A 22,529-nucleotide genomic window follows, 5' to 3' on the forward strand; every position below is an offset into this window, starting at 1 on the left:
ACCCTCTTGGCGGCAAATCACCTTCAAAGAACTTGACTCCCATCTTGTGCATTGATTGGTGCGAGAAGAAAGGGGTTTGGGAGTGGCCTTGTTCTTGGTCTCCCCGGGCCTTCCTCTTCCTCTATGAGATTCTCGGCAAAGAACTGCAATGGCAAAGTGGCTTAACGTGATTGACATTATCTCCCGCTTTGACCTCCTTGACAACCTCGGCATTATGCCCATAAACTTGGCACCTTAAACACCCTACGCCCGTTAGATTCATCTCGCACCTCTTCTTCTATTCACCCTTGGCCTACCAGTTGTCTTTGTCGATTGGTGGATAGATATACTCTTCTCTTGAGTACATTTGTTACAAACACACTACTATCGGATAACATACTACAACTATAATACCAAACATGAAATGGAGTGCAACTATACTTACAATAGGCCATTCATCTTCATGCAAGTAAGGTACAATGTGACCAAAGACAAGCTCTTTTGTAAGTTGCTTCTGGAGAAATAAGGGCTACAATACCTAAAACAACACAAATGGAGGTACAATGATTCACGGAAAGGCGAAATGATTCACATAAATGACTCACGAGAAAGAAGAAGATAGAAATGACCCTTCACGAAAAGGCGGACAAAAAATGATTCACAAAAAGACATAAATGATTCACAATTATAGCAGAAATTATTCACAAAAAATGATTCATAGAAAGACAGGACATAAATGATTTTTAAAATGGGGGGTTTAGTCAAAACGCTATCCAACTTTGGGGGGTTTAGTCAAAACGCTACCAAACTTTGGGGGGTTAAGTCAAAATTCCCCTTAACGTAAAAGACAGAAAGAGGGCAGATGTGAAAAAGGATTCCGCGAAAAGGCGAAATGATTCACGGAAAGGCATTTAAATGATTCATAGAAAGAGAAATTCAATGATCTTACTCAATCCATTGTTGCCTCCTTGGTTTAATGAAATTTCTGACATGAAGGCAAGGAATGCCAATGACTTGCCATTCATGACAATCACATGTGTGTCTCTTTAAGTCCACATTCCACCATTTTCCAGTAAAGACATTAGTCACTAAAAATGTGCCTTCAATTGCTGAACCACTCACATTCAAATTTCCAATTTTGCTACTAAGGTCAATAATAATATCCTTAACCCTTGGCACTAAATCATTATCATTCCATAGCTCACATTTCTCTTTCCTGCCATATAATAACTTAATTTGCAAGATCATCACTTGTGAAATCATTTTGACAATGGGTTTGTCCCTAGCCATCAATATATGACTATTCCATGCTTCTGAAAAGTTGTTAGACAAATGATCAGACTTGCACACTTCATCAAAGTATGATCTTGCCCACAACCTTGGGTCTTCACCCATCAGATAGTCTTTTGCTCCACTGTCAAGCTTTTCCAGCTCATCCATCAGTTTTGTAAACTCTGACTCTGAATATGTTTTGGCAAAGACTCCGGGCTTCAAGCTCAACTCCCTCGTACTTAGTTTTCATGTTCTTGACCATGTATGCAAAACAATACCTCCGGGTTACAATCGGGGAAAACAAATTTTGTCGCGAGAAGAACGATCCTTTATGCCTCGGAGATAATAGTCAACCGAGGGTGCCTATTTAAGTGTGGTGCCATCTTCTCTAGAAAATCAGTCCATGTCTCGTATTTTCAGCAATACACAAATAAAAGCAACAGGGAACAATCCATTGTTACCATCCAATGCAATAATAGATAGGCGGACACCTCCATGCTTCCCCTTCAAGAAACAACCATCGAAGTCCTATCATGGGCCTTCTGAGCCTTGCACAAAACCATCTAGACTAGCCTTGAATGCAATACACACGGTCATAAAACTATGGAATTTTTCATGTCTAGAGTGCTTTGCAACACTTCCCTGGGTTAGCTTGCAAAAGGCGCCTACACAACGAGGTAATTTTGCATAAAGTATCATAACAACCATGGATCTTCTCCATTGCCATGTTCTTTGCATGCCAAGCTTGCCAATACTTAATCCTAACCCGATACTTATCCATCATTTCCACCATAACATCATTAGGTGTGTATACCCTATAATGAAGCCTCATTTCTTTTCTCAAGTCGGTTTGCTATCCACTGCATTTGCCATTGGATTCTTGTCTTCCCTATCGGACTCACATGTATGTGTGTTCACCAACTTCCTACACTTCATTGTATGTTTATTTGGTAACACCCTCACATAAATTATCCGGGGATGACCATCACCTTGCATTTCCATTCAATCTTATTACTATCATTTCTTGTGTATTCAGCAACAAACTTATTACTAATAGCATAAAGTCTGACATAATCCCTACACTCATACCTATCCTTCTAGCACTGCCCAACCTCCAACTTCAAAGATTGTGGAACCCCAACCACTCCTTCATCAGTTGGTATGTTGTATGTTTTCTCCAAGACCTCATTTATCCTACCAACATCCCTTTCATCTCATTTCCTCTCAAGTTTTCTTCAACCAACTGTTCTTCTTCACTATCACTTTTTCTTTGCATCGGTATGTATTCTTCATCGATGAGAACTCACTATGGTAAGCCTCTTCTTCGCATCAATTTGATCCACATTTAATCTACCCCCTTCTGTATGTGCTCTACCAGTTTGGGTTTCATCTACATATGAAATTAAAACCAATGTAATTAGACACTGTAATAGAAAAAGGTTACATATGAAATTAAAACCAATCTAATTAATATATCATTATCAGTGGTCACATTAGCAGTACCAGCAGCATGGTCATCCACTCCAAAGTTTAGAAAATCCAAGTTGAAGTAGTCATCAACAACTTCATCTAATGAATAAGGGGTAATGAGATATGTAAGAAGAATAAATGAAAAAATAAGCTCTAAGTAAACCCAATAAATGAAGGCGCACATGAACTTGAGAAGAAAGGAAGAGGAAGTATAGTTTGCCTTACTTTTCTTTTGACTCTGTTTAGAGTCGCTTTGGGACTTAGAGCTTTTCGGGTCTTCCTTCAAGATGACCAACTAGTTTGGGTTTCCACCCCACCCAAATGGTCCCCTCCAAGTGATTCACCACTTAAAGTCTGGGGCTGAGACCCACTACCATCAATATTGTATTCTAAAAGTTTTCTACCCTTACATGAACCACTTGTTAAGTCCACAATCCTATTAACTTCTTCCACAGTTGGCCACTCATCGAGATCAAATTCAATCCCCTTCTTGTATTATTTCCCTCCTACAATTACAACATCATCATCACTTACTTCTTCCTCATCGTCACTTACTTCTTCCTCATCAGCACTACTACTCGACAATTCCTCAACCTCAGTAATTTTCACATACAAATTAGTATATCCACTTCTATCGGCTTTTGCATAAACCCACATATACTTCAAATCATCATCAGGAACTAGCTACCTTAGATTTCCTCGTTCATTCCAATTAATCTCCAATATAGGGTTACAGTTGCAGTCAACATGTTTTGTGATCCACTCAACTAATTCTGCCATGTTTGCCTTCTCGCCATCAACTAACTCTGTATTTAGTTCATGCCCACCCATATACACATTACGCCTAACACCATCCCTAGTAGCTTCTCTCCATTCACCATTAATATGCAATCTAAGAACTCGATACCTTAAAGCTGACCATTTTTCTCGAAACTACAACATACAACAAAATGAGAATTCCCCTTACAAGTAATCAACCTAAACCCTAAAACAAAAGGGTAGAAACACACAACAAAGAGAGAGAGAGAGAGAGAGAGAGAGAGAGAGAGAGAGAGAGAGAGAGTGTGTACAAAAAACGAAACAAAAATGTAATCTGTTTAAACAAAACTAAATTAAATGTAGATAAACGAGAACGAGACTTACCAACAATCTCCACATACAGAGATCGAGAGAATCAAGAGAGAGAGAGAGAGAGAGAGAGAGAGAGAGAGAGAGAGAGATTAGATTAGGGCAATATTTGGGTGGTTTTTCCAAATGGGTATTACGTTTTAATGTGGCGGGAAACCCAACATAAGGGCAAAATGGCCATTATGTAAAATACGAGAGAGAGAGTGCAAGAATTAAATAATGGCAACGTTTGGGGGGTTTTCGCAAAGCTAGGTTTAACGTGTTAATGTGGGGGGCAATATTTCATAAGGGTAAAATGGTCAATAGCTAAAATACCAACATCATTACACACAAACAAAATTGTGAGTGGGGGCAAACTCAAATGATTTTAAAAATGGGTGGTTTAGTCAAACCGCTACTCATCTGTGGGGGGTTAAGTCAAAATTACCCTATTTTTTATTAGGCTAGTGCTCATTGTTCTTCATGGCTGCTAAGTTGACAAGTTTTTGTTATAGAAGACAAGTTATTGGAAGTACCCATGGGTGTAACTGATAAATTGTAAAGGACAATGTTATTTTAATTTAAAATATTTAACAAAGAGTTGGACAATTATAGTATGTATATTTATAGTGAAAGTGTGAAACTATAACTAGGGCTTGGTTAGGGTCGAACTAATGAGGGCTGAATTAGGGTCAACCTATGTTTTAGAACCTTAGCCCTAGCCCTGCCCTAAACTCTGTAAGGGCTTTATAGGGGTTAGGGTCTGGTCGGTCAGGGCCGGGTTAGGGTCGTTAGGGCCAAATTCCCACCCCTAGTACAAGGGTATTGAACGGAAATATATATATATATATATATATATATATATATATATATATATATATATATATATCTTAATATTAAAACTCCCACAAGGGGTATTTTCGAGCTTTATTAAAATTCATCGTCATCTCCTATTAAAACAGAAATTTCTCTCATATTTGAAAACGGAAATCTTTTTTTACAACGGGAATTTCTCTCGAGAATCCTTCTCCTATTAAAACATAAGCTCTCTCCCAATTGAAAAAACGGGTTTTTAAAACTTAATTAAAACTTCATTAAAAACAATTTGTTAGAAAATTAAAACAGGTTAGCGACTAAAACGGTAGTTCCAATTTTCTAAAAAAATCTAAATGTTTTCAAAAGAATCGGTGCGTATGTAGGAACCGTTATTTTCAGAACGAATATTTCTACAAACCGCGAGAACCCACGCGCAGCGTAATCAATGGGGTTCTCACGATTTTGGATTAGAGAACATACCTTTTAGATCCGGTTTAGATAACTCTTAGAATCCAAGCTTTATGAATCCGAATCAACAATCAACCCATTGATCTTCTGTTGTATTCTTTTAGAACAGATTGGACGTTGTGTGGGCAACGATCTACCAATCCCCTTCTTTCTCACAAAGCTAGATCCAATTTTGGATTTATCTTTCCTTGCCTCTTTTTCTATTTCAGTGAATAGTGAATTTCGGCCAGAGAGAGAGTATTCTATTTATAGGCTACAACAGGGACCATGAGGAGAAATTAGGGTTGAGCCTCCTGATGGGCTTGGGCTTCCCATGTTCGCCCATAACACACGGCCCAAGTCCGTTAACAAATGGCTTATTCCATTAAAAGTCATTGTTGCACTACCGCCCTAATCCCAAATTACATGTCAACATTTATGGGCTCCATATTATATGCTCGTTGATCTCCCCGTGTTTAAGATATCGAATGTCCATTGATTAAGTCAAGTTACTGACAACTACATTAATCAACTTCTTATGTCCTTGAGTAGTACAACTCAACCTCATTGTCATGTTGGAATAAATCCACTTGCAGGGTTTACATGACAATCTTTTTGAGCTCCTCAAGGGGACATCATCAACCCGACTTCCAGCGGGTCACGGATTCTTTCTATAATCAACAACACACCTTAAATACAATGTCATTACCCAATTCATCGAGTTTGTTGATTCACAAATGAATCTCACTCATTGATGATTTAAAACAATATACAATGCAAGTAAGTGTCCGTTATTATATCCGGATTAAGAGGACAAGCATCCATAATAACAGAGGTGTTTGTTCTCTTACATAGTCAGTATAAAGAGAAACAACCTCACTTGGTCATGTTCAATACACACAAAGTGTACTAGTGTAATCATATAGTCAAGATAGACTAATACCAAATTATACTACAACCATATTAATGATCTTCTGTGTACTAGGTTGTGAACGATTACTTATACTTTATAAGGCACTGATGATATGATCTTCTGTGTGTTCAAACCATATCATCTACAACATAAAGTATTAGACACATGCATATAACTAATAACATATATAATATGCATAATATTTGCCCATATGATTCTCATTCAAAATATAAATAATTAGAGTTAATACAAAAGTAATGCTTTTAGTATATAACCCTATCAGCGTATGCATGGGCCTACAAGCTAATCTTAATATTAAAGCTCCCACATGGGGTATTTTTCGAGCTCTATTAAAATTTTACGTCATCATCTCTTATTAAAACGGGAATTCCTCTCCTATTGATTTTTTTTTAGGCATTTCTAATTAAAACAGGAATCATCCTCCTATTAAAACGGAAATTCTTCATCTATTAGAAAAAAGAAATTATAGCACTTCTGATTAAAACATGAATCATTCTCTTATTAAAACATGAATCATTCTCTTATTAAAACGGTATCTCTCCCTCAATTAAAAAACGGGTTTTAAAATTTAATTAAAATAATTTGTTGAGAAATTAAAACAAATTAGCAAGGAAAACATGAATCACGATTTGTTAGAAATTATATATATATTTACGATTGTTGAGCAAATTTTTAAAAGAGTCGATGTCTATGCACGAGTTTACTTTCTAGTCTTAACATTAAAGCTCCCATAATGGTTATTTTTCGAGGTTTATTAAAATTCTACATCATCTCCTATTAAAATAGGAATTTCTCTCCTATTTGAAAAACGAGAATATTTTTTTTTACAATGAAAATTCTTCTCCTATTATAACGGGAATTTCTCTCCTATTAAAACAAATTCTAACACTTCGAATTAAAGCGAGAATCATTCTCCTATTAAAATGGGAATTTGTCCCCTATTGAAAAGAGAAAATCTAACATATCTAATTAAAACATAAATTATTCTCCTATTAAAACAGGATCTCTCTCCCAATTGAAAAAATTGATTTTTAAAATTTAATTAAAACTTCTTTTAAAACAATTTGTTAGAAAATTAAAACGGGTTAGCGACTAAAACAGTAGTCCCACTTTTCTAAAAAAAAAATCTAAATATTTTCAAAAGAGCCAGTACAGGCCTACAAACTAGTATATATATATATATATATATAGCACACGTTTTCAAGACAATTCGTTCCTCTTTCCATAGGTAAATAGTTTTGACAGTGAGAGATATAGAGTGATCGAAAACTTAGAGATATACGTTATATGGGACGTTTATGGGCAAAACTGGGAATACGTGCCAAAAAATGCCCTCTGAATTTTTAGGTCGTCACGCCTGTGTAAAGAGAAGATTATCAAGCTGGATTCTGTTGGTCGTTGGCTCACACAAAATTTGAATGCTTAATTCCTAGTAAGTATTTACATGGTGTTCCAGCTTCATTTGAGAACTGTGAGTTTGTGATGGTAATACACCATTTGTGTACTACTCCAGGAACATCTCTGCCGGGCTTACTAAATCTCCTAGGCCGATCAGGTTTCAATATCGAACTTCGGACTTACATACGTAGAGTGGTGCTTAGGCCCAAATCTTACTGCTAATGAATTTGTGTCCATCTTATCAACAAGCACAGGTTGAATACAAAAACCGAAAATGGAAAATAGATACGTAAAGAGGTCTAAATCACAATAGCTTTAGGCTTCAATGTTTTATACCAGACATAGGATCTCCCCAAACAATATAGGGTGTGGTAGCATGATAGGAAAACAGAAACATCAATGAAAGTGAAAATAAATAGTAGTGGAGGACAATTCATAACCACTAAGCTTGTTTAGTGTCATTCACTGCGCCGTGCTGTTAGGAAAATGATAATGATAATGATAATGACAATCAGTAAACTAATTTGGTGACCCACTAGGCCACTACGCAAGGAAGAGACTACAACATATAACAAAGGCTGACATTCGTTATGATCTGTATTAAGGTGGATAACACCAGGAATTGCTGAAAAACTGACGTGGAGAACTAGACTGGTACCGTAACAGTTAGAATATATATGCATAGCTCATACAGTGTGCAACTTGTAAATCTATATACAGAAAAGTGGTGTACTGTAGAAAACATCCAAAGCTGTTGTCTTCCTTGCTCGACTGATCTGATTCTTTGGCACCCACTAGGAACAGAGACAGGGCACCTACTAGGAGGGCCAATTAATTAAGACAGGCAGGGCAGAGAAGATTAGATTAGATTTCCAAAATAACTGCAACATTCAAAATGCTAAGAGCCTAGTTACTTTTAACGATATCATAGGTCATCAATACTTCCAACCATGAGAAAGAATAACACTACCAGAGTGTGCAAGAACCACAAGTGTCTTCACCAGGGTATCTGTTGACGACCTACGTGTTTAGACAAAGAGTCTTGGGAAAACAATGTAGAAATAAATGAGCGCGCAGGGTAAATCAGTAGAGAACTATCCTCGAGTAATGAGCATAATTTCAACAAAAATAGTAGTAGATGATGTCTAGTAACAACAAGCAGCAGAGAAACATAAGAGAAGGCCTATTAAGTTCAGGAGTACAGTGAAGAATTTGTTCCACGCTCCATTGCAGCGAACATAGAATTCAAGAGTACTCTAGAATTTGTTTCAGCATTCCTTGCAGTCAACATGGAGTTCAGGAGTACTGAGTGGAATTTGCTCCAAGCTCCTTTGCAGTGAAGAAATTCCAAATATTGGAGGAGATGGAGGACTCTAAGATAACAAAAAAACAATATTAGAGTACTAGGACTTGTATGAAGAAAACAAAGGGGGGTGATACAATAGAGTCAGATAAACTCAGTGTAATATCCATTTATTTTAGTGATCCACCATTCAAATTGGCGTAACTAATGGGATTGAAGTAACACATAATATATAAGTAACGTCAAAAAATAAGAAGCAGAGCAAGAACAAGGTCTCTTCTTGAAAGTAATCAGACCTCAGGTTCAACAGCTGAACAGCAAGGATAAAACATTCAACGAGTAAAGACAGCGGGGAGTCTTAAGTCTTAACGGCATCTTCAATACCAAAGTGGAGGGAATAGAACCGACTCTCACGTGAACTGGTTCGGGCTAAAGTAACACAGTTGTGTACTGAAGCTAACTACTCAACACACTCTTTTGTCAGCTACGCTGCAATGAGTTCTCCAGATAAGAGCAGTGACTGGACAAGAAATCTTACAAGATATGCATTTTCCTTCAACTGATTACCTAGTTACCGAGGTTGTGAAGGTAAACTTCTTTCAGTGAAGGAATCAACTCAGGTGGTGATGTGGAAGACTGTAGCATGGATGAACGTCTAGGCTAATTTTCACTTGTTATAATTAGGGTGGACTGTGGAGGTGCATAAGAGCTGTTTGTCATAGATAATAGGTATTATTAAGTCTTTACGCCTTATTGAAAAACCTTAAATCCTTAATGCCTTCACAATCTTGTAACTCTTGTACTCATAGATAGTAGAGAAAAACTGAACTTGCATTTTCAGTAAAAACTAAAGTTCAACATCCCCATGGTACCAAAACCACAAATCTACAAAAGCATGGTTACTAAACTCACAATCACAGAAAACTTAATATACGAAATTCATGTTGCAAAACCTATAATGCATAAACTAGACAAGACACAAAGCCTATGGTGCAAAAATAAAGAATACACAGAAAAGAAGATTAGAGGATAGTGATTAGCAAGTCTGAAGATTTGTGAAGCACACATGCAATATCTAGTTCCAAAACTTGATGACAACTCAGATCCAGATGATCAAACTGCCTCTCCTTTTCCATATTTTTCAAGACTACAGAAGATCTTGCACCCTTTATCAATCTCACTGAATACTCGTCTCAGTTTTACTTTCCCTACTGTTTCTGTTCTGACGCCTCCATATATAGTTGTGCTTTTACCAGGAGATGTGAAACCCTTTTTGCTGTCTTCTATCTTAATTTTTCCATTGCTAAAAGGTACTTCCCCAAAGTACTGCATCCATACGGGCTTACTTGGAAGTGTTTTTTTGTCTTGCGAATTAAAAAACATAACTGGAAGACCAGTTTTGAACATAAGTGTGCCTTTTAATGGGGTGGTTTGGAACTTTGAACGCAACTCAATTATGACTTATTCAGCAAACGTCATTAGGTTATAACACGAGAGCTTGCCGGCTTACCGCGTATCAGAGAAACATGAACTGCAGAAACATGGAAAGTTGACAAAAAAATACTACCATGTCCTATCTGTGGCACTTTATAAATCTTGCCTAGGATTTCCTCATCTCAAATCCATACAAATCATAATAGGGTACCTTAAATTGCAAGTGGAAGAAACGCTATGATCTATGCTGAAAGTAGTTCTACAAATGCTTAAAATTAGAGAACACACGTCGGCAGAAAGAAAATCAGAAAGCTGTTTTGCCATTTATCTCTATAAAGCGTAATGGAACCCGGTGTTAAAAAATTTACAGAGAAAAAAATGACACCAAACGCAAGAAATGGACAATGATGATCCTAATGCTCGTTTTCACTATTATTTTCATTTATAAAACCTAGTAAGACATTTCATCAAACCCTACATAATCTACATATATAAATATGAAACATTGTTTTCCTTCAATATAATACAACCAAAGCTATCCTCCATAATACAACAAAGGTGCAGTGAAGTATAAACAGCAATACCTCCATATAGAAGTAACCGAGCATCTCAAAGAGCATGTGATTGTAGTGAGGAAGTGTTGGTCAATGAAGAGAGTAAAGAACATTCTCCACATGTCACGCCCAAGCAAATATTTGCTTTAGGAAAACAATATCCCTATATATCAACATTGGTGCCAAAAGTTGTTAGAAGCTGTAACCTCTGTTATGCGGTAACATCTTTCTGAAAGAGTCAGATTTACAAAAATTGTTATATCATTTACAAAACTAAATAAAAAACAACATTGTGACAAAATCAATTGAAGTCTCTAGTTCGATCTTAAAGAGCTTTCTTCAGGTAGTCAAACCGCAGTTGATAACCTTACGGTAATAAAGCCAAGACGGATCTTTCTCTGTAATAGCACACTGCCCAAAAGGGTGTTGCTTAATGTACTTTTGAACATTTTCAGATGTCGCTAAGCCTTCCAGATACAGCCTAATATCACCACCAGGTCCTAAGGAATTATCATTCTGATTCTGAAATTTATATGAAGGAGGGAAGATTGCGGTGCACGGAGGATTAAGCAAGGCTTTATAGGGAGAATCATCTATTAGCAATGTGTTTGATTCATTATACTCTCCATTTTCCCAGGGCAGATTAAGGTCGTGCTTATCCCATAGTTTTACCAGTTGTTTCAATACCAAAGGCTTCTGACTGTTCTCAATAGTGCAAAACCCTGTTTCAGTGCAATGGGATAGGTCCCAACAAAATACCAATCCATGTTTCATATCGCCCATGATGAAATCAACAACACTGTCCACATTTGATTTAGTTCGGGATGACCAAACACCAACACTAAATCTTTGAAAGCAAAACTTCAAAAAATCATCACAGAATGGCCTCCTTAAAAGTGCTTTCCTTGAAATCCTCTTGTCAGCTTTGTATCCAGAAGGAAGATTGTTAACAATGTCAACAAGTAGACCATTAAGATCAAGAATAAGAAGTTTTCTTTTGATTTTACTGATTGGTGCTCTTTCTGGGGAAGCATATATCTCTATGAGCTTTTCCCCTATGACCCCATCCCCTATCACCATGACATCCTTTTCAAGATCTGTATTTAACGGAGTCATTTCATCTATCTGCTGTTTATTTGCGGATGTTCTGTTAGTTCCTTCACCCGTAGAACAATCTAACTGTTATGCAGAATGATCAAAATAGTTAGTTGATCATTCATGCTAGGTTGGTAAATCAATAGTTCAAGTGAACTACTTACGTATTAGATGTTATGGGCATTGTCCATATTATCAACATAAAACATAGAAAAAGTACTTCTGATAATTCTAGTAACATTAGAGAACCATTACATATAACCTAAATTCAATATCTTGCTGTAAAACGGAATGTGATTTCATTAACTGGAAATAAAAAAAAATAGAAATAGATAATCATATCAATCTTATCCATATAGCCTGACCGAAGAGTATATTGCCTGTCATACTACAAAAGATCTAATAGCCACAAAGTGCCTGAAAAGAATAATCTAAACCAAATTACAAAAATACACTCTATATTACAACTTACAAGACAAATCATATATTATGAATTCCCTTAAAGAAAATGAGTTAGCACCATAAAATCTTCATTCAAAACACACAGTAGTATGGGCTTACTAACTAAATAATGTCGAACGGACAGACAAAAGAACATGGACATAGGGACAATGTCTGCGACTGAGATTTTAATAGATTATAACAGATTAATGTTCAATTGTGCATAGACTCTAAGGACACAATGGCTCATATTTCTCTCCATCCACCACTGTTCTGTGCTCTTTTCACAAAAAAAATTAAATAAAAAAAAAAAAACTCCATCTCAAGTTCTGTACAGCTTTTGAGGGAGAGGCCATTTTCAGACAATGGTAATGACACAACCTTTTTAATTTCCAAAACGTAAAGCACAATTCTTTAGATTGAGGTTGCAATAACAAAGAAAATTATCAATTGATTCGAGTTAGGATGCATCAAGGTACAACTTCTACCTTCAGTGATCAACATTCAGATAAAATTTCCTCTTATTAATTCAACAAAACTTAGACTCGGCCTATTGAACTTACACCAAAGTCATGGGACTTGCATCAAAAGGTGAGGTTGATCAAAAGGCTTGTCATACGTCTGAATGGGCTAGGCCTCCCCTAAATTAATAAAATAGATGTCAAGGGCACTTTCAACCTTCTCATATATGTCCTATATTTAGTTCGAGCATTATATTTTTTCGTAAAATGTAAAAACAACACAAACAATAGCCTCCAACAGATAACACAAGGAAATGGAACAGAGTCAAGATATAGAGTAGTAAGAAACTAACAAAAACATAAGAAAACAGGCTGAAAACAATCAGTTAAGACAGAAGGCTTGAAAATATTTAAACATTAATGGTGAATATAAAACAATTAAATGGATAGTAAATACCTTAATGCCATTGTAACGCTGTAGTTTTTTAGCTACATCAATCTCTAAACTACATAGCTTTAACAGAAAAATTACTAAGAAAGTTCACCTGGGACGGGTACTCACTAAGGGGGAACCAACCATGTTGTCAAAATCAACTTTGAGAACCTGAATGGTTTCTTTTATTGCATCTAAGGTCCTTCGTTGTTCAGCGATATTAAAGGTTTTCATCTCCTTTTCCCTCATAAGTGTTTGAAGTTTGATATTCAATTGTTTGATAGATTCTTGTACTTGATCAACTTTCCGCTTCTCCTCAATGACTTTTGTTTCAGCTATTTTCGACTTCTCATCAAGCAGACTATAGCTATCTTTGATCCTCAGTAACTCTTCGAGACGAGCTCGTACACGTTGAACAGTGAAACCAACCCCCTCTAAGTCATTTAGCGCCTCCAACTTGTTTTGGAACATGATTCTGGGTTCATCAAGATTTGCATTCCATGTTCTTCCCACCAAATTGTTAAAGTTCACCACGTGTGCTATAGCAAACCCTTCACGAAGCTCCTCATTATATTGTTCAAGGGGTCGGAAATGTGGCTGTTGTGGCATGAACTTGAAAACTTCAAAAGACTCAAGAATTCCCCACAAAATTGAGCTCTTGATGAAAGGCAATCTTCGAACATCTGGGGGTAGAGACCCCTCATTGTGCTGAATTGGAGACAAAAAATTGTTTGTTGTGATATTAACCATGTGAGAGGCTATTTCATCTTCACTTCTGTTGCCATATTGATACTGGTCGCTTTCAGCGAAAGATAAAATCTTGACAATGTTTGTTTCATTTGGAAATTGCTCCATTGATGCATCTATCAAAGTGATTGCCTTATTTGAAATAACCTGACTATTACGTGAAACTCCTAGAAAAAGTATTGATGATCAACCTCGTTAAATAAATAACAAAAACACATGTAATAAAACCAAACAAACAAAAAAGCAAACATTCCTAGTTACTCCAAAGTACCTTCGTTGTCTTTTACTATAGGAGAATTGGACATTTCAAGCAGAGAAAGAGGTCGATGCTTTATCGGGACAACTGTCATTCTGTCACTGGCAACTTCATGTTCAGATCCTATATGGTAACACAAAGGGTTTCTGTTATAAGCCAATAGAAAAGATGTTTGGGAAAATAATTGAAGTTTGTTAAAGTGGACAGGGGTTTAGACAATGAGCATATATGAGATACAGAATGCATGAAAATTGCACAATCTCAAGGCAGGAACACCCAAAGCTTTCAAAATTCAATCTGCTCCATACGATCATTACCAAGTGCCGACCTTCCCATTTATATGTTATGCCCACAGCCATAGCTTTGATTTCCCTATTCTTTAAATCATATGCTTTCTGGTGACATATTGTAATAAGGAGTTCTGGTTCTTGGTAAAGAAATCCTAATCAACAAAATACTCAAAAAATCAAAGAATAAAATCATATACCTTTCAAAGAAATTCTTTTATTTGACCCAAAGGTTGTACATTTTTCTTTTAAAGACACCAACTCATATTCTTGTCAATTATGATAAACAAAATCACTTTAACAAAATACTACAAAGTGATTCTCAGTTATCTCCAATGTATTTTACTTTATGAGAATCAGATTTCCGAAGGAACATATTAAGAGGCTGATGTTTTTTTGCAATATGGCACAACAACGATGTACATTCTATCCGAACATCTGTTATTTTTTTGATGGAAGAATTTTTATCTTGACCTGGAAAGGGCCAAAAGGTTGTCCATCATTGACCAACATGATATGTGCTTCGATTAAGTCCATTAGACCAAAAAGAAGTCTCCTGTTTTTGGAGAATATTCTTAGCTCAGAAAATAAATCACAACCATCTTGTACCTTCCACTGTTGATTTTTCACATGAACCTTTCGGTCGTCCACGTATCCTATCAAGGACAGCCACAGTTTGCTTGTCTGTTGCTCCTGCATGAAGACACTTATGATCAACCCAATAAGTTTAACATGGCATTACAGAACGAGGTTAGATTAATACCTTCACTGTATTTTACCACCTGAGAATTGGGTTTGTCAAGTGTCGGAGAAAGACTACAATACTCTTCTTCAATATGAGTCGACAACATTGGTGTACAGTCTGTCCGATAGTCTTTAGTTTCTTTGCTGGCAAATCCATTTTCAAGAACTACAATGTGACAAAAGTTGTGTCAATCATAGAAAAAATTAATACATGTTTGTACATGTTTGAGTCATGTTTAAGATAAACAGACCTCCTTAAATATGGTACTCCGAAATAACGGTAGACAGCATAAAGATTCACATTAATTCAATGATACGAGTGTTCAAAACTTCCCAAATTCCGCATGCCTTGAGCCCATGATTAACCATTACCCACCATGCAATTTGAATTTCAAACTGAAATCCAAAGCTTGTGGCCTACCTCTCTTGTGCCTTTGACCTAGATGTTGGTTCCGAAAAAAGAATTCCTAAGCCACAGATTATCTTAAACTGTTCTACACATTTCACTAATGTTTTTGCACCTGAACCTATTTGTCAACCTCTTTTCCTCTTCAAGACAACCCGCAACTAAACATAACAAACCAGTGTGGGAAACACAATAAAGTTGACCAAATACTTCCAACATTTATAAAGGTAGAATGCACAAAATTGCACTGTCCTCAGAAAGAGAGTGCAGAACTTCTAGTGGTCGGTGTGCTTTGATTAGTTATCGACTGAAAAAATTTACCAATTAAAATTTAATCCACAAATCAAGAGCATTTAGCCTTCCTTTCTCACATCTTGCACAAATAATTACAAGGGAATGCTGAGACACAAATTATTCTACACATTCCACTAATGCTTTTGTTTTTTTTACCTGAACTTATTGACGATTCTCTTTTCCTTTTCACGACTTTCTTTCTTTGATTTCTGACCCTTTTCACTCCTTTTAAATTAATCCCCTGTGCAATAAATGAAAGTTATGTTGATTACTTTAATTGATAAACCCAAAGAATGCATCAATACATGTATTTTGAGTAAAGTGCATGGGTCAGTAAAAACTTTGTAGCAAAACATAGACTTACTGTGTTGTACAATGGTTCTCTCATTTTTCCTGCTGGTAGAACATCATGCAGTTTTGTCTGCCGCTGTACATCAGGCTTAGTGAAGCCAATAACCTCAGGGTCTTCCGCTTCTATGACATTTGAACCAAGGTGAAAAGTTAATGGTGTTCTTTTAAGCATGATTAGGAGCTACAAAAACCCCTACCATTTTAAAATAAATGGAATTCAAATAAAAATAATAATATCGGTGTGCTTTGATTAGTTATCTACTGAAAAAAGTTACCAATTAAATTTAATGCACAAATCAAGTGCATTTAGCCTTCCTTTCTCACATCTTGCACAAATAATTACAGGGGAATCCTGAGACACAAAATATTCTACACATTCCACTAATGCTTTTGTTTTTTTTACCTGAACTTATTGACGATTCTCTTTTCCTTTTCACGACTTTCTTTCTTTGATTTCTGACCCTTTTCACTCCTTTTAAATTAATCCCCTGTGCAATAAATGAAAGTTACGTTGATTACTTTAATTGATAAAGCCAAAGAATGCATCAATAAGTGTATTTTGAGTAAAGTGCATGGGTCAGTAAAAACTTTGTAGCAAAATATAGACTTACCGTGTTGTACAATGGTTCTCTCAATTTTCCTGCTGGTAGAACATCATGCAGTTTTGTCTGCCGCTGTACATCAGGCTTAGTGAAGCCAATAACCTCAGGGTCTTCCGCTTCTATGACATTTGAATCAAGGTGAAAAGTTAATGGTGTTCTTTTAAGTATGATTAGGAGCTACCAAAACCCCTACCATTTTAAAATAAATGGAATTGAAATAAAAATAATAATTGATTGTCTTTACTGTACCACTCAAATTCAGTAAAATATAAACGTACCTCTCAAATTTGACCATAGAATGAGTTCAGAGGAAATGGGAACTCTAGCTCTTCTTTTTAAGACTTTACTCCTTTTCCCTTTTGTGGTTGGAAACGGAAGCATGTATTTTGCATCACTACCGCTCCCAGTCGATGTTCGTCTTGCTTGGAATACCTCTATGAATGTTTGAGCATCGGTTGCCTTTCTTTTCCCTATCTTCTTAGAAGTTCTCATGGCCCCAGCAGCGCTTCTAGGAGTTGACTTCTTCCTATTCTCCTGACTTGGATATAGAACTTGCAAAGGCAGATATATTCCATTAGAAGTCGACTGATTATCCACACTTCCATACATGTTTCTGAGAGATGACCTCTCCAACATAATGTCCCTGGCTCCACATGGAGTTTGTGAAAGTGTAATATCAATGCTAAGTGCCGAGCTTCCAGTTGGATTAGGGAATTGATCACGTCCATTATTTTGTGATGAGACTGCCGTTTCCTGAAACATGTGCCCATGACCATAATTATTTATCAGACATCATTCAAACTTTTAAAGTATTCTTACAGTTTTGCAGCTCAAACATGGAACATTTCAATTCATCTATTCTTAAATTGGGACTACTTTCACATTAAAAATAAACCAACCTAAATGCTAACCAAGACAAGTATAGCCAAACTTTGACAAGAAATAGTATCATCAAACATCTAAATTCACAGAATTCTAGAAAACCCTACTTATTTCCCCACCACAGTCCAACGTAAAAAACAGATTTCATTGCAATCGGTTTAAGATAGCAGAGAAAACAGTAGATGCGGCCACCAATATAAGAGAGACAGGAACACAATCAATATGAGAAATCAAATGTTAAAGATATATTGGCCATGCAATTTACAAAGGAAAATAAACAAAATAAAATGACATTTATACTTTTTTTCGGCTGTAGAAGGCACTCTAGGATTAGGCCACCAATTCCAGTAAAAATCTTGATACAACGGGCATCCTTCTTGCGTAACGGATCCCTCCTTGGAATGGTTTTTTTTTTTGGAAATAGCCATGGGTTAAGGAGACCCCAACCTTTATTTATCATTAAACTCTCAAGTACAATTTACCCTCTTTATCCTCCTTTGTCAAGACATGAAGTCCTTGACCCAAGGGAGAGATAAAATAAAAAACATCATTTCCATAAATAATATAATACATAGCTTTGAGAGGTAGTTATCACAATCTACATAGCCTGGTTACCTTCTCTGAATACATGCTCAATGGTTACATCATCAAAATCTAACATAATACTTTTAACATGTTCCACCAAGTTTTAACAGATTCAAGGACCGTTCCAGCAGGTTCAAGATTTTGACAACTCTCAGCTATGTTTGGTTCAGAGAATTAAGATCCCATGGAAAGTTGATCTTCTATTTGTTTTTTGAGGTATGGTGATCAAATTTTGAGATTGAAGTTTCCTTACTCAGTATGATATCTATGGAAAGCAACTTCAATTTTCCAAAAATGGCATTTGCATTCCTTATATCCACCTTCGCAAGTTGGACTCCCGCGTCTCTCTCGATTCAATTGTTCTCTCTTCCGATCTCCCTCTCTCCCTGCAATCTCTCTATTCTTTTTTTCTCTCAACTTTCCAGGAATCTCAATTCCATGAACCATACACAACCTCAGTGAACCAGAGTGGACTAGAATCCTCCTTTTGTTTAAGCTTCTGGTGGAGAACAGACAGCTTTTCTGAGCACCAGGGAAAGCTAACAAAACTTCACTATTCCTCAAAGAGCCATCTGTGTTCAAGGACTTCAAGATGGGAACACCTTCTTCAGGAACTCTCAATTATACCGATTGTTGCACTGACTGCTTGAAACTCACCAATACACCAAGTTTCTGTAGTAGCTTTTCCACCTCCACACTACGTTGCACTGTTTCCAACGTTTTACCCAGGTACAACTTCATGTCATTCAATATCTTGTTTCCCACTTCTATTTCTGTCTTTTTCTTGCCTCTTGATCCTTCAATTTCTCTCATTCCAAATATAGTAGACAGGAGTGCATAAAATAGCTCTTATAATTTCTGAACACATGGTGTTTTCTCTACAACGCCTCATCAAGTAATATCATTCATCATGAGAGCCTAGAACCCTTCTAAGGCAGACCCAAGGCTACTTATATTGGATCACAGCAATTTTGGAATAACTATAGTCAAAGAAAAGGTGGACTGAGCTTTCTTCCTGGGAATTGCAGAAGTAACAGTTGGACTGGTTGATAACTTCCTTGCACATCAATCTATTTTGTGTAGGGAGAGACCCTGAGAAGAGTTGACACACTGTAAATGAGTGCTTGGGGATAGACAGTTACCCCAAACAATCTTGTACCACTTTACCTTACACCTAATCTTCATGAGGGAGGCATAGGCCGATGAAAGAGAAAAGGCACCAGAACTGGTGGGGGTCCAAATGACTCAGTCCTCCACATTGTATGAATTGATCTCAGTTTTCAGGATCATAGATTTTAAATCTCCATCAGGTAGCTCTGTGATAAGGGAAGACCAAGAGCCATTTACAATCACTGACCCAACATAAGCATCATTAGGAATAGCAGGTGATAGTAATGCCCTAGCTTGGGCATTAAAAAGGAGAGGCCCAGAGCAACAGGGGTCATTCCAGAATCTTGTACTGAAGCAATCTGAAACGCAATGCCTGCCACAATACGTTCCATGTAGCATCTCTATGGTTTAAGATACCTCTCCAAACCCATGAACAATCTTTGGGCACTTTCATGGTCCAGAAATAACCATCTAAAATTTGGTGTTCCCAAGTCCACTTTACCCACAAACAATCACATCTCTGTGCAATTTTGAAAACTAACCACACACAATAGGCTGCTTTATTCCAAGTTCTAGGATCCAGTAAACCTAATCACCAGTTTCCTTGGATGAGTTGTGGTAATTCAGTCAATCTTAAGCTTAGGTCTACATTTGATGATATAATTGATGCTGATCCAGTTACTCTGGCAGTGAAATTAAGAAAAACGATGGTACCAGATGGCAATGCGTTTTTTTGCCTTATGACCAACAACTAAGAGCTTAGGAAAAGAGAATAGTTTGAAATCTACAGCAAACTTCATTTGATGTGCGAGAGCTTGGATGAAATGAGGAACTTTTATGGGTTAGTTATGCCCATCCATGCAAATATGATTATTCAAAAAGGGAGACTTTACTGCAAAATCCAAAGTTTCAGCTAAACTTGGACACTAGAAATACAATTTTGAGTTTCAAGCATTGTACGTTTTTGGATAACTCTATCCAAAAGTTACATAACACAGATCCAAAAATAAGCATCTGAGAATAAGGAAGTATATATAATTAAAGATAAAACTTTTCACCCAAATAGTTTAGAAAAAAGTATAACAAAACAAATACTATTTTGAGCTGTGAATATTGTTTGATTCGTTACACTTTTTTAAGCAATAGACAAATGCAGCAAAATATTTTACATCAGAATAAACAAAACCTTTGTCCAAATAATCAAGAACAAACAAAGCCAAGTACGGATAAATCAAGTCAGAGAATACACATGTAAAAGCAAGCACAGAAAAGAAAAAGTGATCCTCAATACCTGGTTTGGAGAACTGATCCATTTTCCATCAACCCAATCTAGATGACTCCTCAAGTTCGAGAGATCAAACTCCAACTCCTCTTTAGTAGGTTTGAACAAGACTAAGTAGCTAGAACCCTCCTTAAGAATCTTCATAATCACTCCTTTCCACCACCCATCATTGTTGTAGGCATTCACCTCTTCGTTTAGATGAAAGGGTCCAGTACCTTTTGGTGGAGCAGGTCTCAAATGTGCAAAATCAACGTATCCCCTCAAAAGCTTCTCTGACTCTGTTTCTTTCAGTAAGGTTTTGTACTCAACAAAATACTTCTTGTTTTTCTTCTTCTTTTTTAATACTTTTATGATAGTGGCAACAAACCATGAATCTTCAAATCCTTGCTCATCACTTGATACTTCAACTTCTTGTCCTTTGACAAACTCATACTTCTTCTTCATTCTTGCTTTTTAATGTTTTACTAATTACCATTCTCTGTCAAAACCATCAAAGGAGAGAAGACACAGTGTGGAGTGGTGTTTTGGAAAAATAAATTGCAGCGTGTGAACATGCGTTGGTGGAGTGAACGGTCACTTCATTGAAACTAGTGTCTGTGCATGCATCAACTGACAGCTGCTTTAAAAATATTTTATTTGGAAAACAACAATAGCCTCTCTTTCTCTCGGCTGCTAAGGGTGCATTGGGCACTCCCCCAAAAAAAATTTGAAATATCACAAGTTTGTCATCGCCTAAAATAAACATGTTTTCAACCCAAGCACAAGCAATGGTGGAACCGGTCTCACCATGTTAAAACTACCGCCCGTTTGAGTGTACACTCAACCCACTCAAACGATCTCACCATGTAAACTACTTCGTCATGTAGTTTGAGTGTACTATGCCACGTAATTTGAGTGTACACTCAAACGATATGACGAAGCCGTTTGAGTGTATACGCAAGCGGTCTGCGCGTGTCGTTTGAGACAAAGCTCTCGGAGTTTTAGCTAGACGATATGGATGGGTCGTTTGGGCAGTCTCCAAGACGACATGGTGAGGTCATTTGAGGACTCTCTGGGGCAACATGGCTGGGTCGTTTAGACTAAAAAAATCAAGAAATTCATTTTGTTTTTTAGTCACGTTCATATCCCTCATTAAACGATCAATTCCAAATACAAATTCCACTTTTCTTATACATAAACACCAAACACAAACTATATATAAAATTTCAATTAAATACTAAACACAAATTCCAATTTTCAATTACATCATTCAAAATGATCCTTCCATACACAATTCAAATAACTCAAAATCTTGTATTAACTCATACAACTAATATACAAAGGATATTTAAAAAAAAAAAAACAAAGATATTCAAACGACCTCACTAGGTTGTTTTGGCCATATACAAAACGATCTCACTGAGTCGTTTGGGGCACCTTGAAAATGACTTCACTGGTCGTTTGAGGTTTTTTCAAACAAAAATTGTCTTGGTTTTCTCCAACACTCGAATTTCTTCCATTACGCTTCAATTCCACCAAAAAATCAGTTAAGTTTGTAACATAAGGTGCGCGCCCAAATAAAATCCAATTTCACTCCAATCTCATCAAATCACAGTATTATAGTCGTTATGTCGTTTAAACAGACATAACAAAATAATACAAAATAGTCTCTACAACTAAATAAATCACAAAAAAGGTTACAGATCTCTTCATCCAATAGCCATTGTTCTGAATAATCACCCACACCAAAATTATCAACATTACTTGTACTTGCATCAGTAGCCCAATATGATTTTTCTTCACTTCCCATGTTCAAAATCGTAGTATTATCTTGTTCCGCAAAACTCGACGATGATAGTT

General features: G+C 36.5%; 2 protein-coding genes across 6 annotated transcripts; both read right to left on the reverse strand.

Annotated features, from left to right (window-relative positions):
* Positions 1–924: 924 nt before the first annotated feature.
* On the reverse strand, positions 925–1,419 carry LOC147515975 (uncharacterized). The gene has a single exon (XM_086593121.1). It carries the CDS (start codon positions 1,417–1,419, stop codon positions 925–927), a length of 495 nt encoding a protein of 164 aa, XP_086449247.1.
* A 7,089-nt stretch (positions 1,420–8,508) lies between these two features.
* Positions 8,509–21,389, reverse strand: LOC147515976 (DUF724 domain-containing protein 6-like). Of its 5 annotated transcripts, none has more exons than XM_086588698.1 (12): positions 20,700–21,389; positions 17,110–17,584; positions 16,841–16,950; positions 16,633–16,717; positions 16,243–16,352; positions 16,035–16,119; positions 15,198–15,344; positions 15,044–15,127; positions 14,163–14,270; positions 13,274–14,058; positions 10,745–10,877; positions 8,509–8,796 (listed from the first exon to the last, which is right to left on the reverse strand). In XM_086588698.1, exons 1-11 carry the CDS (start codon positions 21,132–21,134, stop codon positions 10,770–10,772), a joined length of 2,532 nt encoding a protein of 843 aa, XP_086444824.1. In that variant the 5' UTR covers positions 21,135–21,389; the 3' UTR covers positions 8,509–8,796; positions 10,745–10,769. The 5 variants fall into 5 exon arrangements, with proteins under 5 accessions (XP_086444824.1, XP_086444822.1, XP_086444825.1 ...); XM_086588696.1 differs by having other exon boundaries at positions 10,745–11,893; XM_086588699.1 differs by having other exon boundaries at positions 13,257–14,058.
* Between the last annotated feature and the right edge of the window lie 1,140 nt (positions 21,390–22,529).

Source organism: Coptis chinensis, chromosome 2 (genome assembly GCF_015680905.1).
Source record: "Coptis chinensis isolate HL-2020 chromosome 2, ASM1568090v1, whole genome shotgun sequence".
Lineage (NCBI taxonomy): Eukaryota > Viridiplantae > Streptophyta > Magnoliopsida > Ranunculales > Ranunculaceae > Coptis > Coptis chinensis.